An 18,815-nucleotide genomic window follows, 5' to 3' on the forward strand; every position below is an offset into this window, starting at 1 on the left:
TCTCGGTGGGAGATAAAACCGCATTACACGTACATTTTAAAACATTTACAAAACAATAAAATAAAACTTCGAGCAAGGCCAGTGTGTATAAACCATCACATTCAGAGCAAACACTGACATTATTGCAGTTTTTAGATTCAAAACATAAATATTTGGAGACATCATCACAAAGTTATTGTCCTTGTCAGATTCCTTTAGGAGCGACACAGAAGCAAAATACGACTGTAATTCAGATTTAAACAAGAGAATCTGGACTCATGCGCCATCGAGCCCATTGACTTGAATGGGCAGCCATTTTGAAACCCCGGGGCGTCATTTTACCGATTTGGCCCCGCCCCGGGGCAGGTAAAGGTGAGTCTCACCCCCAATTCAGTCTCTGTGTCGGACTGCGGGGACACAGGCTGCAGGGAAGAGTGCTCTCGTTTGTCCGTTTGGCTCTCGTTTGTCCGTTTGGCTCTCGTTTGTCCGTTTGGCTCTCGTTTGTCCGTTTGGCTCTCGTTTGTCCGTTTGCTGAGGACTCGGTTCGGGGCTGTTTTTTCACTTTTGGAACTTTATGAGTTTGAGATGATGACGTAAGTAGATGTTCTGTGTGTTTGAGTTTTTTGCTGTTTACTTTTCATCGTGTTCGGGTTTGTACTGGCATAGTTCCCGAGAGACCGAGACTGTGTGTAGCGTCCGCATCTTACGGGGACATTTCAGTCGAACAGTTCGGTTTTAGAGTCTGTCCGGATCTGTTATGTGTCCTCATTCTGGACATTTTCTCCTCATTTCGGACCCTCGGCCGTTGCGCGCATCAAAACAAACCCCCGGCCGTATTTCATCTGTGATTCTGCGATAATAATGTTTGAAACTGTTTGGTGTTGAACAAAAGCAAATGTCAAAAAGGAAGTCGACTTTCAAACACGCTCGGTGCTCAGAGCGTCGTTTTGTCAATAAGAGCAACAAAGGAAAACACTCTTGTGTTCTGAAAACTGCCGTGTCGACACTGATGTGAACAGGAAGTAAAAGGTGTTGCAGGTTTTTGTTTGTTTGTTTTGTTTTTAAAAGGTGCGGCAGGTTCGACAGGGCGACACCAGAACATGAGCAGTGCTGCGCAGTTTTCTTCTTTATCGTCTGTTTTTTCCCCAACAACCAACACAAGTTGTCTTCATCATGTAATCAGTGTGTGAAATACATAATCATCTTGTTGATCTAGAAACTGATTAATAATAATAAGTGTGATCGTTATACTAATTATATGTAACAAATAATAATATGATCATGATAACAGTGATAAGTGGTTATTTGGGGCAGTTTTTAGACATTTTGTTCTGCTCTGTGGTTACACACTCTGACCCTTTGTCCTCACGTTTTCAGATTCAGAAAAACTTTATTGATCCCATAAGGAAGTTTATTTACATCATCCTCAGAGCAGTTCTCACTTTACACACACACACACACACCAAACACACACATAACACACACACACACACACACACACCAAACACACACACATAAACACACAGACACACACACATCCACACACACACACATCCACACACACACACACACACAGACACACACACACATCCACACACACACAGACACACACACAGACACACACACAGACACACAAAACACACACACATCCACACATACAACACACACACCACACACACACACACATACACCACCACACACCACACACACACATAAACACACACACCAAACACACACACACACACACACAGTGTGTCAGTCCATTACAGTGTAATTTTGAGTCTAAATGTCGTCATTTTCAGAGTCATGTCGGGGGTCACCCTATAACACGGCTCCTAGTGCTTGGTGTGTGTTTTACATGTGCATGTGAAGAGAAGGTTCTAGAGCCGCTCTGTGTCAGAGTCTGTGTTGAAGGAAGTGGGTTTCTGCACGTGTCTCAGTACAGTTGTGATCATGGCTGCATGACTAATGCAGAATGTTCTGTTTGTTGAAGCTTTTAGTCTTCTGTTTGTTACTGTTTACTGTCATGTTTAGGAGTTTTGTCTATTATTTCTCTGTGCATTATTATTGTATATTTGCTCAGTTTGATTTAGTTTTAATAAACATTTTAATCCCTTAGTTCATTGAAACATCTGGCCTTATAATTTTCAAAACTTTTACATCGAGTTGCTTTAAAATCATAATGTGAAGACAAAACATTGATTTAAAAACACTTTATTTTTGTTTCATTGTGTTTAAAGCATTTCCCTCGTGTCTCAACACCAGAGCAGTGGTTTCTATTTTTCTCACTGATTCAGTTTGAAGCTTAAATGACACAAACACCATCAGGTTCTGCTGATTTTAGAAAAGTAACTGTTCAGAACAGCAACAAATAAAAAAGCTTTTGTCACCAGATGTTACTGACTTGACTTAACTTCATTTGGAAGTGAAACACTACAGTTATACAATTATATTATACAATTATGGCAGCCACATGAGCCATGCCTGGAAAATCCACAAGGATCTGTGCATCTATGGAGTCTAAAGTTTACAGCCGCCCTCCCTGTGTGTCTCCTCTCTGTGTCTCTGTGTCTCCTCTCTGTGTCTCCTCGTCTCCTTGTTTCCTTTGTATCTTCTGTCCAAATGTGTTTGTTTTTTGTTAAATTTCATGTTTCTAAAACAGAACTTTACATTTCAGATTCTGAAGTCCAGCGTCTCACAAAAGGAGTTTCATCATATTTAACTTTATACACAACATGAAAAACCAGGAGGAAGTCACCACTTTTCTGCTCATTTTGGTAAGATTTTTTTCTCTTTTGTGGCTTTGGCAGAAGTTATGGAGAATGCCAGTAGAAGAGTCTTTTAATTCAATAAATTAAATAAAACTCTTGACCAGTACTTTATTTGTCATACACTACATGCTTTGTATCTAACCAGAGCAGCAAGATGGATTCTTGTGATGTTTGTGACTCACAAACTCTCAATAATCCATCTTGTGGTGCTCCAGGTGTACGGTTTAAACTTGGACCCTCACAGAGCTCGGCACAGTCACAGAGCTTCTAAGGCAGGGGAGGAGTTTCAGACAACAGCCTCCAGCTCCAGACCTTTTAAATTGTAGTAATGGGGTCACTATCTGGCGGTCCAAGTCCGGACACTGACACCATCCCATATGGACCCGGACAGGGTCATCCCGATGTTCCCAGGGGAACAGTGGTACCACCCACTGTGAAAGGTATCAATGTTCCCCTTTAACTCTGCAGATTCAGCTCAGGTTATCACCATGAACTCATGAAACAGCAGCTTGTATATCTTTGTACACAATTCACTCACCAAATCATTCTTTATAGGGAGTCTACTGAAAACATGTTTTTACTTTAGAAACGAAGCCTATTTTTCACTTTTTATTGAAGTGACCTGTGCTCTGATTATAAAATGGTCCATACAGTGTTTCTGTGCACAGTGAACGGTCGTAAACGTGGTGGACGTGGGTCCAGTCGACTCCATTATTTCTAATGTGTTTAAGGGTAATGGCTGTAGGACAAACAGACTGACTCTGGTGTTCCAACATCTAACTGGAGTAACAGAGTTGGTGGATGTGCACATCGACATCGATCAATCATTTTATTAATTATGTTTATAAGAAGAGCCAGAAAAGTGACACAGTGCTCCTTTAAACAGCCCATGTTACCATAGTTTCTGTTCTAATGTAGTTTCCTGGTCACACACAGACCTGCAGTTGTGTTTTGTTTCTTTCACATGTTTAACTCACAACTAGGGCCCAACCGATATCAGTTGGCCGATATTATCAGCTCGTGTTGATCGATATTATCGGCCAACACGAGCACTTGGAGACATATTTGCCTAAATCTTGCCGGTCTGGGCCAATGGTTCACGTGGGCAGGTTAAACCTCGTTATGAAGTTTAGATTCTCTATATTATGTCCGTTTAATCCAAATTAGAGACAGATAAATGTCCTCATATGTGACGCTGTACGACCCCTGAGCACAAGCTGGGACACAGCATTTTGATCTTTGCAGATGTAGACAGACTCAGGGTCTGTCTGCACAACAACATTTTTTGGTTGACACGGTGAAGTTTTTGTTCGTTCTGGTCTTTCATCCACATGGAGCCGGCGTTTCGGGTGGTGGCAAACTTTTTTTTGAGAACAGGTTCCAGAGTGGAGAAATCTGAACGTTGGCGTTGCGTTGTCGTGTGGACGAACAAACCAGAGCTTTTGGAAAACGATGATGTTGCAGCCCTCGAACTCGCCTCTAGGGACATGAGACCATTGTTGAAATGTGACATGTGCAGAGCACGGAGCCGCTCCTGTCGCCCAACAACCGAGACACACTGCTAATGCTAATGCTAACAACACGCATGCAGATTACACACACGAATCAATAACAAAGATCACACATGGATAATTAAACTGTTGGATTTTGAGATCAAATTATTCTACTAATTCTCCTCCAAATCTTATGGCTAAAAACAAAAACTTATGTTTCACTTTTGCAAAACAATCCGGTGATATTTCTGGGATAAATCTAAAATCGGCTAAATTACCATTAAGTTTAAAAAAGCTTTGAGATTTGCATTATTAAACATTATTATTATTGTTACAGCGCCACATACAGGTGTGGTTTATGTTTTACATCGTTTTCACTCTGCGCTCCGTTGTCGTCTGGACGTGAATATTTATTGATCTGACTCGTGTGTGGACGTGAATTTTTTTTCAACCCGCGAAAAAAAATCCAGGAGTGTCGTTGTGTGGACGCAGCCTAATAATAAAGAGTTAATCAAATATGTGAATGAAACAAAACACGACTCCAGCTGTGTTTTTGAGGAGGGATCAGCATTAGAACGTGACTTACAGGTCACAGGAGTCAGTTTAGTGTCATACTGGAGCTTTAATCAAACTTTAAAGTATCTTAACTCTTTGGACAATATTTGTTTTTGTTTTTTTACAGATTATTTTTGTGGTTGAGGTGACCTCAGGCCTCACCTGTCATCCATCTGAGTACCCGATCGGAGTGGAGTGTTGTCCCATGTGTCCAGTGGGTATGTGTCACCTCTTTACTATCAACTCAAAAAAACCTCTTGTCTCAGTCTGTGCCCCCCAAACGTAACGTGGAACATGATTGTGACGCCTGTGAGGTGAGTATTATACCAAACTACAGTGGGAGACTGTAGGTTTAGACTTGGCCTCGTCTTTGGTGCATGGACCAATCTAGTGGAGCTGTTAAGGACCAAAATAGTTTGCTTTTATGGTACAAGCATGAAACTTTGCCAGATTAGTAACACCCCCAGGACTAATATTTCTGGATATGGAACCAAGTCTAATTCAACATTGGAGCTGAGAACTGCACATGTCACAAAATGGACTATATGAAAATGAGTCTGACTTAAAAAATACTACATAATTCCTTTCTTAGAGTCTAATTTGTTTAATTATCCATTTTGTAATGTTGAACAACAATTTTTCATAAACTCCAAAGCATTAAGGCAGTCACATGATCGTTTTCCCTGAGAATGTAAGGGTTGCGTGGGCTCCCTGTGGTTGAAATCCAAGTTAATCCAATATTTTATCTTTCAGAGCCATATTTATTGGGTTTTTGATAACAAAACACATTTGATCATCTCTAAAGATCTGTAAGTGCCATATCATGGTTCATAATGATAATTAAATGCTGCATGGAAGCTTAACCCCAAACACAGAACAGAGATCTACCTTAAATCAGTAAACTTTTTTAAAGTGCTGTAAGTGCAGCTGCTGCCACATTGGCATGACCCTGTACATGCCAAATTTGTCTTTGTGCACTTGCATCACCCAGCACAGGCTTCTGCATCCACACTTGATAAGTTCAGAGAATGTGTCCTTTGTCACTTGTTCTAACCACTGACTGCGTCACGCTTCCATCCCCAATCTGCAGGGCTGGGCACATCTGGTGTCTTAAAATTCTAAAAATTCTTAATGGTGCATTATAACTTTTCTGGTGGGGGGTCCACAACCTGCTTCTTTCATGAAGATGTTACAGCTTTGGCTGGAATCTTTCACTGTACGACATTAAACATATCAGTCTTGTGTTTATTCAGTTAAGGATTGAAAATGTGTTTATTGCTCAAATATCTAAAATGCAGACATTCTTCCATTTAGCAGAGTCTCATGTCACCAGGGAGATGGATAAGGTTAATGTCATACGGTGAAAGCAAAGCAATAACATTTCCCTGGAGACAAGCAGGTATCTCACCTTCCACTGGAAAAGTTACATTGTGAACCTAAAGACGTTAAATTGCATTGTCCTTTTACATAGACTTTACATAGCCATCTCACATAAAAAAAAAAAGAAAAAAACATTATTTCAGCAGTTTAAGCATTTTGTTTTTTAATTAGACTTTATTTTAACATTTGAAGCTAAAACATAGTACATTTGTGGTCTTAATAATGGGTTTATATCTTTATTACAATCCATATCTCACTGTAGTACAGGTGTGAACAGAGCCTCCTCTTTAGATTAAATTATAGTCTGAATATCTACAGCTCATTCCACATTGAGAGATCACAATGAAAATACGACACCATCTCAAAACCTGGTCAGATCTTGCCTTAATTTGGTCATAATCCCAAATCACCATTTTCACAATTTCTTAGGTGTTTTCAGTCTGGTGTGGGATCACTGGAATGAGCCGTTGTGACGTGTTTTCCCTCTACACGTAACCGCAACACACACACACACACACACACACACACACACACACACACACACACACACACACACACTGATTCATCCCGCACACACCAGTTCCCCGCTGTTTCATTCATCTGCGCCGTATTCACTATTATCGCCTTTTCCCCTCTTTCCTCCGTTACTAATTCTCCAAGGCTGCACACTTGAGCTCGTTACAGTAGTTTGTTTCATACTTGTCTCTTACCTGTGTGATGACGTCATCTCTCTCTCCTCTGACGCGGCGCCTCTGCCAAACTGAGCCACTGTTTCCTGTTGTTGAAATAGTCGCTGTTCGCGCCGTGGTGCTGATCACGTGACGCGTGTTATGTAATATGATTTTCCTCACGTTTTTCTGCTATTATTTTTAACATTTAATGCACTTTATTACTGTGTGCTCAATGTAGCATAGACAAGGAGGTTTATGGTTAAATTGTTTGTCTCTATAATGATTTTGATGTGTTGCTCAGTGGGAGGAGTCAGGTGGTTTAAAGGGGAGCCGTTCCTGGCTGTTAATCAGTCGTCCACCGGTTACAGAGCAGGAAACGTCGGTGCACTGAACAAGGATCTTAAAGGGGACAGTTAACGCTGAACTCGACCCTGTTTTTTGGCTGTAAATACTTTTTGGACTTTTGGGGGATTTTTTTCCACTTTGGACACTGGCACAATAAACCACCTGCACTTGGAATTTCGATCTTGCCTGAGTTTTTAATAGAGCCACACCACATCCGTCCACCTCTGCTCTTGTCATTATTGTTACCGTGATGTGTTTTAGGGGGGTAAATTAATTTGGTGATGATTGTGGTTTATTTGTGGCACATGCCAAATTTTAATTCATCACCGTGACGCCTTAAAAGACAATTTAAGCACAGATGTTGCTAAGCTAACATTCATTCATTATGGTAAGGATAATAAAATGCAAGATCATTTACACACTGGCAATTCTAATATTAATGCAGATATTTTTTGGTCAGACATCTGTTAGTAGTATTAAAGATGTACTATGTAACTTTTCTGCTGGGAGTGATAATGGCAGTGTTATATTGTTCCTCAGTATGGCATTAAACTTGTCTGTCTCCTTGGAGACAAAACAGTGGTGCAACCAGGCCATGTTTACAGGTCAGATCTATGGAGAAGTGACCCCCCATGTTTTTTCAAGGTATTTTTGAGCAATTAAAACACCCAAAATAAAATTAAGGTTACATAAATAAATTTAATGCTATACTGCGGAATATTTCAGGCAAAGCAATGAAATCTCCATGGTAACAAGCAGCCGTAACGTCCAGAACAAGACTGAATTAAAGAAACTTAAGTCAGCTTCAAGTTTTATGTACAAAGCCTTAAATACTAGTCACTTGTGTAGTTAGTGATTTTTATATGTGCACTTTATACTTTCACTCAAGTACAAGTTTCGCAGTAGTACTTGTAATTGAGTAGATGTTTTGCTATGTAACTGTACTTTTATTCAGATTTTCAGTAGTTTTTTCACTATTTGAACCAGGAAATTTGCTGATTGAACCATTGAAAATAGAGACTAAACAAAGAGGAGGGAGAGAGAAATGAAGATAGAAAATCAAACCTACACAAAACTATGTTTTACATTTGCCTTAAAGTGGGACTAAACACGTAAACTCCGCCCACAAACACATTTCAAATAGATCTGATAAACTGAGTTACTTGGAGGACTAAAGAAGAGAGTGAAAGAGAGGGGCGGGGCTAGGGGGTATAAGGAACAGTGTGACAGGTATCCACACGACAAACTCCCCCTCATAACCAGGGTTTTATAAACAGAAACAACAGGCTGTAATCAGGGCAGTTCTATGTGATGTCACATAGTACTTGATACCACAGAGGCCACTGGAGTTCACACACTCTCATTTTTACACATTTTTGATCAGATTATTTAGCAAATTTACCTAGTTTGCTCTAAGATTACCAAAAAAAAAGAAAAAGCACTAGAAACAGTAAATTATACTATTAAAGATTCACTGTAACTTTTTGACTGGGGGTCTGTCACCTGCTTGTTACTATGGATATGCCACTGCTCTGCCTAGAATGTTCTACAGTGTGACATTAACCCTTCCAAACCGACGGTATCGTATACGATACCGGCGGACATGTTTTACATAACCGCGCATAACTTTTTAACCATAAAAGATAGAGACTAAATTTTTCCTTGTATAGATAAAACCCGTGGCTTTACGAGCATCTTTCCGGCATCATCCTACGTCACACGCACGCTGCGTGGTGACGTAGTGAAAACAGGTGTCCAATAGGAACTTTGCTCTTCGGCGCGTGACGCGCTCCATCCATTTTCATTGGCCCAAACTTTGCCAAAGATTGTTGTAAGTCAAGATAGTTTCTCCTCTGAGCGACTGTGCTCATAGCATTTGATAAAGCAGACCTAAGTACCATTATTTCTCAAGTAAATGGCAAATTACGCATCTTGGTGTGCGTAATTGCGCATCTCTTACTATTTTTATTTGAAAGGTTTTTTTTTTACTTGCAAATGATACATAATACACCCAACAGGACGTAAACAGCCTAGTGCCGAGCAATGAATCGGGTGCGCGCGGGTGTGAGCAGGTGCGCGCAGATGCGCGCTTGGCGTACACACATTCGTGTGCCAAGGCATTTATTGTTTTGCGCACAGAGGATAAAGAGCTCCGGGAAGTCTATCAGAAGAAAGAAAGAACGAACGAACAGAAATGGCCGCAAAGCGTCACTTTCCTTGCTGGAAGCAGTGGCGATGGTAACGGAGCCTGGCAGTGACGCCGAGTCCGATGTGGACACTTTTTATACAGATGAAGAGTTGGATTATCTGGAGGATCTGGACCCTATTGAAGAGTAAGTAGCAAATATTTCATAGTTATTTAGAGCAAACATCATGCACACTTGTAGTAAACGGGCGTAAATACATAATAGTAGCATGCGTAATGCCTATTTACGCATTGTTTGGATACAGTTTTATTTGATGCGTGAGGGGTTTAATCATTTAGGTGGGGGATGAGATTGTGAACTTCAGACAACTGTTTACCTGTGTTGCACTAGACTTATGACATGTATGTTGTTGTTTGTAATAACGAGCTACAAACTACATGTGTAAAGTGGATGAAGTGGTTTGGGAGGTGTGGATGTCCTAATTAGTGAGGTCATAATCTGTTGACACCATTTGGGTGGGGGATGGGGTTGTGCATTGTCTTTGCCCCTGCTGCACTAGACTTAGACTTGTTGTAGTCCATATGTAATACACAAGTTTTACACAAACTAACATTTTTTCCTTTTCTTTTGTTTAGTGCTGAGTCAGAGGATGTTCCTCAGGCTCCTCCAGATTCCCCTGTGCCATTCACTTCAGGTGTCTCCCCAGCTTCATCAGTGTCTACAACCCCAGCCACCCGTCCAGAACCATCAACACCTTCAACACCTACGATCTCCTCTGAGAGCAGGAGGAGGGGCAGGGATGGAGGGCATGGAAGATCCAGATCTCCACTCCTCAGTACTTCATCTCCATCACCACACTTACTAACCACCACACCAGGAAGACCGCAGCAGGCAAGGATCATATGGGAGGCTGTCATGTGTGCACTACTGACAAACACAGGGGAAGAGGCAGTGTACTGCATGGAAATGCAAGGCCTGTGATGTGGCACTATGCCTGGTGCCTGATAGGAACTGCTTCCATGATTGGCACTAGTGAAGGACTTGGACGAGTGCACTTTTTTTGTTTTGAGGGCAAAAATGACATTTTTAGAATACCTACAAACTTCATATTTTGCACTTTTGTAGCTAAGACCCTAAACTAAGTATTATGTCTAAAAAGTTGTTTATACATGTTTGCTGTGTGTTTTGAATAAAGGAGTGTGAATATTATTTTCCGTTTTTTTTTTTTTCCTTTGTATTTCTAGTGCTATAGCTTTTATTACAGCCATATGACACAACTACAGCACTCAGATTGTGAAAGAACAGGTTGTACTGAAAAAAAGGATGTATAACACTTCATTAGGGGATAAAAGGGGGAGTTTTAATAGCAAAAATTAGGAAAAAAATCCAGGCGAGGACAAATGTACCAAAAATGCCCTTAGGTCTGGAAGGGTTAAACAGATCTACCTTACATGTATTCAATCACAGGTGGTTTTATTGCCCAAAAATACCTAGAAAAACAGACATTGTGACTGTGAGCGGGGTCCACAGATCTGACCTGCAACTTGGTCTAGTTTAGTCTCCATGGAGATAGAAATGTTTAATACCATACTGTGAAATATTCCAGCAAGCAATAACATCTCCATGGAGACCAGAAAATTTACACAATGCACCTTTTAAAAAACACCATTAGTTTAGTAGCAAATATCTTTCTGTGATTTCATTTTTACTTTCATTTTAAAAACGGCATTGAAACCGCTTTGCAGTAGCTAGTATCTTGAGAATACATTTTTCTTTTATAACCCATATGATTATTTAACATTATTTTCCAAAAAAGGCAGTTAAAGCAATAATTTAGCTCCCAACCTCGTTTCCATGTCAGCCGTTATGTGACATGTGCAGTCCTCAGCTCCAAGGTCGACTTGGTTCCATATCCATAAATGTTGGTCCTAGGGATGTTAATAATCTGGCAAAGTTTCATGCTTGTACCATAAAAGCGAACAATTGGGCACTATTTTGGTCCTTAACAGTTCCACCAGTCCCACTGCTGCGTTGTCTCTGACTGGAGCTGATCTTCTGTGTTTTCAGGGTAACAAGTAATCAGGGACTGATAAAAGAAGTGCTAAAACTGTCACAGCTCTTTGTGCTTCTCTGTTGGTGTTATGAATTGTAATGTATTTATCTGCTGCTGACAGGCACTCGAGTGAATAAACACTGCACAGAGTTCCGCAGCACATCGTGTCTCCCATGTGACGGTGGGACGTACATGAACAAGCCCACAGGGAGGACAGAGTGTCTGCGCTGTAGGATGTGCGCTGCAGGTATGAACTACACCACTGCATAGTCTTATAGCATGCAACTCCAAAGCCCTGAGCAAACACAAGCCTGAGCTTGTGCAGAAGGTTGAGAGGTCCTGTCTGGATATAGTCGGCCTCACCTCCACGCACAGTTTGGGCTCTGGAACCCAACTCCTTGAGAGGGGCTGGACTCTGTTTCTTTGGTGTTGGCCGCAGGGAGCGGCAGCGGGCTGGTGTGGGCTCTGGTGTTGGGCTGGTGTGGGCTCATTGCTGGAGTTCACCCCGGTGAACGAGAGGGTCGCATCCGGGGACAGGTTTCTCACTGTGGTGTTGCCTACGGGCCGAACAGCAGAGCAGAGTACTTGAGTACCCAGCCTTCTGCCAGGCCCTGGGAGGGACTAGACAGTGCACCAACCAGGGACTTCAGTGCCCACGTGGGTGATGGTCACATTTTTCTATAGCGCTTTTCCACCTTCAAGGCACTCAAAGCTCTTTACAACAAGGAACCACTCACTGGTGTTGTGATTCCATCTCCCACAGCATTCATCTGTGGGAGCTGGAATCACACCAGCCAACCTGTGGGTCAGTGGATCTGACGCTCAACCTGTGATGTTTATGTTGCGAGCTGGATTCGAACCGCCAACCTTCAGATCAGTGGGCAAATGCTCTACCAACTGAGCTACTGCCGCCCCTGACAGTGACACTTGGAGAGGAACGGCCTCCCTGAACTGAACCCGAGTAGTGTTCTGTTATTGGACTTCTGCTAATCATGGTTTGTTTAGAACCAACACCATGTTCGAGCACAAGGTCCATAAGTGCACGTGGCACCAGGACGTCCTCGGCCGGAGGTCGATGATCGACTTTGTAGTCGTGTCATGTGACCTCCGGCCGCGTGTCTTGGACACTCGGGTGAAGAGAGTCAAGAGCTGTCAACTGATCACCACCTGGTTGTGAGTTGGTTCGCTGGTGGAGGAGGAAGCCGGAAAGACCTGGCAGGCCCAAGCGTGTAGTGAGGGTCTGTTGGGAACATTTGGTGGAGCCTCTATTAGAGGGACTTTCAACTCGCACCTCCGGGAGAAGCCTCCGGAGGAGGCTGGGGACATGGAGTGTGGACCCTGTTTGGGACCCAGGCCGCACAGGTGCAAACATGGGCCACAGATCCCCAGGCAACAACATCTGACCACTGCACGGTCCAAAAGTCCCAGTGTGAATGTGCCCTTAGTACAGCAGGTGTTGGACAAACACAGGAGATCACTGGACGTCCCTCAGTCATGAGAACGACCTCAGGTCAGAGCTGATTGTTTCACCCACAGTGGGAACTTCAGTCACTTTGACTGTTCTGACGACAGAAGAGACGCACTTCATCAAAGTGGAACATGACAGTGGAACATCCAGAGCAAAGTTGTCTCACTACCAACTGTTCTGGTTTGCAAATAAAAAAAACATTTACACAAAGCCTATCCACTTTTCTATGTTGATAAAAAGATTAAAATGATTCAGGGGGCAACAACGTGCAATTAATTTGTGATCAGTCGTGAGTTAACTATGGCATTCATTAGATTAATCACAAAAATCACCAAACGGAACTGATCAGATAAATGTGAAAACCTGTCTGTGATTATCTTAAATTTAATTTAAGTAAATTAGGAATGTTTACATTTTCCTGTTTTGTCCAGAAATCATGTGTAACTGTGTGTGTGTGTGTGTGTGTTTGTTGTGTCCAGGTTCTGGTCTGAGAGTGAAGGTTTCGTGTACCTCCACTTCTAACACCCTGTGTGAACCTGAGGACAGGTTCTTCTGTGTGGAACCGTCAGACGAGGGAAACTGTGAAGCGTCTCAGAAACACTCGCTCTGTTCACCTGGAGAATTTATCCAACAACCAGGTGAGAAAAACAACTCAGAACAATCTGCACTTCCACAATAAAACTGCACTGAGCTGCACATGTTTGACTTTACACAATCAAAGCTGCACTGCTCAAGAAAAAATACAAGAAACACTTCGCATCTCCAATGTGAAAGAATCAGTTGTATAACTATACAAATGTGGACAGAGCTGAGGAACAAACAGATGCTCCTCTTTTCATGGAAATGAACACAGGGGCAGTAAAGTGACACCAGTGAGACCTGAACCGGGACTGGACCCTGAACCGGGACTGGACCCTGAACCGGGACTGGACCCTGAAACAGGACTGGACCCTGAACCGGGACTCATTTCCAGTTTTTTCTCTTGATGTTTTTTGGCTGCTTTGGTTCACCCTGAGCTCCTGTGACAGACGAGAAAGAGTCTGGAGAAGATGAGGAGAACGTTCTGTTGCTGCTCCATGGATGGATCAATACGACTGAACGTCCTTCACCATCACCTGACTTAAACCTGACAGAACCTCTGGGACATGATGTTTGGGTCCATCAGATGCTCCAGGTTCCTCCTCAGACTCTACAGGAACTCAGTGATGCTCACACAGACCTGGAGAACATCCCACATCTAAACAGCAGTTGACTTGAGTTGACTTGAGTTGACTTGAGTTGACTTGAGTTGACTTGAGTTAAGTTTACAGGGACCATGTACAGGGGCATTAATCAAAGAAACAATGAAAAGATTCTTTGTACCAGACTGTAGCTCTCAGACATAATTTCCATCTATAATCCCTGTGACAGACAAAACACTGAGGACACCATCCATCACCTCATCTGGAGAATCCCACAACAAACAGGAGCCGCACGAGACACTGACGAGCATTGAGTTACACAAATTACATTTAGTCAAACTGGTCGAGTCCAACACTTCATTATTTCACTTTGATTTTCAGACTGTCGATAAAATGAAGCTTCTGTGGCTGAAAATGTTGTTTCCATTAAAAGTGGTAAATCCTTATTGTGTGATTTTGTACAGATTTGTTTTGATGTACAACAGATTTTTTTTCACTTTGAGATCTGAAGTGTTTTCAAAATGTTCCTTTGAGTTTTTTTGGAGCAGTCTATTTGCTCTACATTTATTCACTCCAGAACTTTCAGATCAGATCAAATAAATCTCCATAGTGGATGAGAAGAAACTGTGACCTGAAACGTTCTGAGTGGAGTTTGTAGAACAGCTCTGATTTAAAACTCTGACTTCACACACCAATATTTTATAAATGGATATTTTCTTCACCCAAGTTCTGTTCTGTGATGGTGAAAGTGATTAGAAGTGATTTATTGTTCATTTTGTCTCTTGTATTTATTCATTGATTTGTCTGTTGAAGCAGAAAATGGTAAAAAAATAAAAGGTTTTAGTTTGTGCCACAGTTTCCTAAACGTCCAGACAGACGCAGCACAGAGGACGACTCACTTATATTTACAAGAGATTCTACTTTTCACAATACTTTTCTACCAAAATACTTTTACTCCTACTTGAATCATAGTTTTACTGAAGTAACAGAACTCTTACTTGAGTAAAATATAGTACATAGTGTTAATGTGTGTGACCTGTGATCTGTGTGTTCACAGGGAGTTCTTCTACAGACACAGTTTGTTCTCCGTGTCCTCCAGACTCCTTCTCTAATGGGACTCTGTCAGTCTGTCGGCCGCACACACGGTACAGTAACCCACCCCTCAAGTTTAAACAAGGCTCAAAATCTTTCTTTGGTTTTAACAAACATTTATTCAGATATGAGTCTTCCACGTGTCTTCACATGTAAATGAATCTCAATGTCAGAATAGAAAAGAAAAAAACAAAACTTAAAATTAACCCTCAGATACAAAACACAGACAGAAAAAAAAATAATCACACAATAAAAACAAGACAAAATGTCCCTCATTGGCCACATCCACTCAAAGAGAATAAAGTCTTGTCCTTTTGAAAACTTTCACCTTAAAACAAAAAAATGTCCTTTTATCTCAGAGGACAGAGCAGCTCCTCGTGTGTCTCCCAGTTGAGACTGTGCACCTGTTAAAACTTCCCCTCGAAACGATATGTAATTGGAAGTGGAAGAATTCAGCCAAAATAAAATGAAATTAATTAACATGAACTTACTGAAAAAAAATAACTTATTTAAGTAAAATATTTCTTTTTAAACATTTTACTATGTCAGTATGAATATTACAAAACTAATGTATGACAGTTGCCACTGACGGCAGATATACCAGTTAACTACAACTAAAACAATAAATAATATAATGTAATAAACTCTGTAAAATAAACATTAAAAAGAATGAAATGAAAAGGCTCACAGACAAACAAGAGCAATAAAAGAACAAACAGAACAAGAAAATCTGAAACCAGCCAAACGAGCGAAACACAAAACCATTTCATGAACCAGAACAATCCAGAGTCGTCCTGAAAACAACAAACACCCGTCATCTCCAGCCTGTCTTTATCACACGAGAAAATAAAACGAATCTGAAATGACTTTCCTCTGATGTGTTCTGCTAAAAACAACCAGAAAGTCAAATATAACATGTCTGTGTAAAGTCCGAGCTGTGACTCTGACTCTTCTGTTCTGTTCTGTTCTGTTCCAGGTGTGAAGAGAAGAACCAAGTCACAGTGAAAGAAGGAACCTCACAGTCGGACGCTGAATGTGGAGAAAAAGACTCAACTGTAGCCGTTGGGGTTGGTGTTGGTGTTGGTGTCGTATGGCTTGTGTCATTAGTTTCAGTTGGACTGATTTATATCATCAAGAAACAAGTGTTTGCAATGAAAAAGCCTAATACATCACCAGCACCAAGAGAAGAAATGACCCGTCTACAGGAGCAAAACAGAGAAAACACAAAGACCACATCACACATTTAACATCTACAGTGCGTCAGACCAACATTATGTGATTACTGATGAAGGAAAAACTCTTTATGCAAATGAGATCCAATCATCTACTGGGAAATGATCAGATCTTCATCTTTATTTTAACACAATCTGACCACAAAGAGACGACTTCACTGGATCTACAACAGGTTAAACAAGTTAAACAAGTGAAACAAGTGAAACAAATCTCTTTTGAAATCAAACTCCTGAACAGGACCATGAACTCTGATCACAGAAACTCACCACGTTTCATTTTTATCTGTATTTTTTTGTATTTTTTTTTTTTTTTGAGTTTTCAGATGATTTTATAAGCAGAAAAAGAAATCTGTTTGTAAATCTGTTTTTAATAATCACAAAATCTAAAAAAAAACAAAACATAAAGACCAGAGTCCGACCGATACGGATTTTGCTGTGGCCGATATGAAACCGATAAAATGGAAGTTGTAGCTGTCGATATAATCACCGATATATTTAGTGATGTAAAAATTCACTGTAAATCTTGAATTGTTTAAAAAACTTGGGTTTGGCTCTAGTGGATTTTAAATTGGGTTTATTTAGGAAACATTTATTGTTCTTCTGACTTTTTGTGTCACATTTACAGTCGGTCGGACTAATGACATTTTTACATCGTCACATTCTAAACACGAGTGATGATGGGGATTCCAGTTCTTTTTGGAGAACCGGCTCTTTTGGCTCGGTTCACTAAAAGCAGACGGCTCTTTCGGCTCCCAAGAGGCTCTTCAGATTGTTTTGTTACAAGCAGGACTAAACCAGAACTGAACCAGGACTAAACCATGTGTAAAACAGGACTGTGATGGAGTCAGTCAGTCTATGATTTTAGGTGGTGTTTTCCCTCTACACGTAACCGCGGTCTGCAGTGACGTGCCCGCGCACACACACACACACACACACACACACACACACACACACACACTGATTCATCCCGCACACACCAGTTCACTCCCCGTTTCCCGCTGTTTCATTCATCTGCGCCGTATTCACTATTATCACCTTTTCCCCTCTTTCCTCCGTTACTAATTCTCCAAGGCTGCACACTTGAGCTCGTTACAGTAGTTTGTTTCATACTTGTCTCTTACCTGTGCGATGACGTCATCTCTCTCTCCTCTGACGCGGCGCCTCTGCCAAACTGAGCCTTTATTTCCTGTTGGTTGAAATAGTCGCTGTTCGGGCCGTGGTGCTGATCACGTGACGCGTGTTATGTAATATGATTTTCCTCACGTTTTTCACCTATTATTTTTGACATTTAATGTACTTTATGACTGTGTGCTCAATGTAGCATAGACAAGGAGGTTTATGGTTAAATTGTTTGTCTTTATAATGATTTAGATGTGTTGCTCAGTGGGAGGAGTCAGGTGGTTTAAAGGGGAGCTGTTTCTGTCTGTCAGTCAGTCTGCCACCGGTTACAGAGCAGGAAACGTCTTTGTGCTGAACAAGGATCTTAAAGGGACAGTTAACGCTGAACTCGACCCTGTTTTCTTGCTGTAAATATTTTTGCACTGTTTTTGGGATTTTTTTCCACTTTGGACACTGGCACAATAAACCATCTGCACTTGGAATTTCGATCTTGCCTGAGTTTTTAATAGAGCCACAGTACAAGGACTAAACCAGGACTGAGTGTCTGGACTCGGTCTCTGTCTCTCTCCGTCTCTCGAGCCCAAGATTAGTCCTGGTTTATTTATTTTATGCTGAACTACAGACAAACATGTACAGTTTTTGGATATTATAATTTGACTCCGTTGTGCACATGTACTGCACACATCTTTGACTTTTTTATTCCTGCCACACTTTACTGTTCCAGTGATTCATCTGATGAACAAACATAAACACTATTACAGTATTTTTATTAAAAATATTATTACAGTATTTTTATTAAAAACATTATTACAGTATTTTTATTAAAAACATTATTACAGTATTTTTATTAAAAACATTACAGTATTTTTATTAAAAACATTATTACAGTATTTTTATTTAAAACATTATTACAGTATTTTTATTAAAAACATTATTACAGTATTTTTATTAAAAACATTATTACAGTATTTTTATTAAAAACATTATTACAGTATTTTTATTAAAAACATTATTACAGTATTTTCACAGCACCAAGTCACAGCATCAGTAAAGTTAAACCCACAAAACCGTCCTCAAGACTCTGTGACTCTGAACATTCACATCTATAGAGTTTAAAGTTTTAAAGCTGCACTGTGTCACTTTTCTCCATGGAGACGTTGTTGATTGGTCTGGAATGTTCCACAGTGTGGCATTAAACCAGGCATGTCCAAACTACGGCCCGTGGGCCAAATGCGGCCCTCAGACAAATTTTTCTTGTCCCTCAGGCTTCCAGGTGACTTGGCCCAAATGATCTTACATCATTTAAAAATTAACTTCTTACTGCAAGTT

The 18,815-nt window shown here is 40.9% G+C and overlaps 1 protein-coding gene across 2 annotated transcripts in view; it reads left to right on the top strand.

Moving 5' to 3' along the window:
- Window positions 1–423: 423 nt before the first annotated feature.
- LOC110173650 (tumor necrosis factor receptor superfamily member 14-like) overlaps window positions 424–18,815 on the top strand; it is a 43,319-nt gene continuing 24,927 nt past the window's right edge. The window contains exons 1-7 of one of the 2 annotated variants that reach the window (XM_055165597.1): window positions 424–572; window positions 2,657–2,756; window positions 4,926–5,016; window positions 11,516–11,641; window positions 13,342–13,500; window positions 15,101–15,188; window positions 16,112–17,783. In XM_055165597.1, coding sequence (XP_055021572.1) covers window positions 2,715–2,756; window positions 4,926–5,016; window positions 11,516–11,641; window positions 13,342–13,500; window positions 15,101–15,188; window positions 16,112–16,382 — 777 coding nt within the window. In that variant the 5' untranslated portion in view covers window positions 424–572; window positions 2,657–2,714 and the 3' untranslated portion in view covers window positions 16,383–17,783. Of the gene's footprint in view, window positions 573–2,656; window positions 2,757–4,925; window positions 5,017–11,515; window positions 11,642–13,341; window positions 13,501–15,100; window positions 15,189–16,111; window positions 17,784–18,815 lie in introns of those variants that run through there. The other variant, XM_055165598.1, reaches the window with a different exon arrangement.

Source organism: Boleophthalmus pectinirostris, unplaced genomic scaffold (genome assembly GCF_026225935.1).
Source record: "Boleophthalmus pectinirostris isolate CB_2022bp ecotype Guang Dong unplaced genomic scaffold, ASM2622593v1 HiC_scaffold_8, whole genome shotgun sequence".
In the NCBI taxonomy this organism is placed as follows: Eukaryota; Metazoa; Chordata; class Actinopteri; order Gobiiformes; family Gobiidae; genus Boleophthalmus; species Boleophthalmus pectinirostris.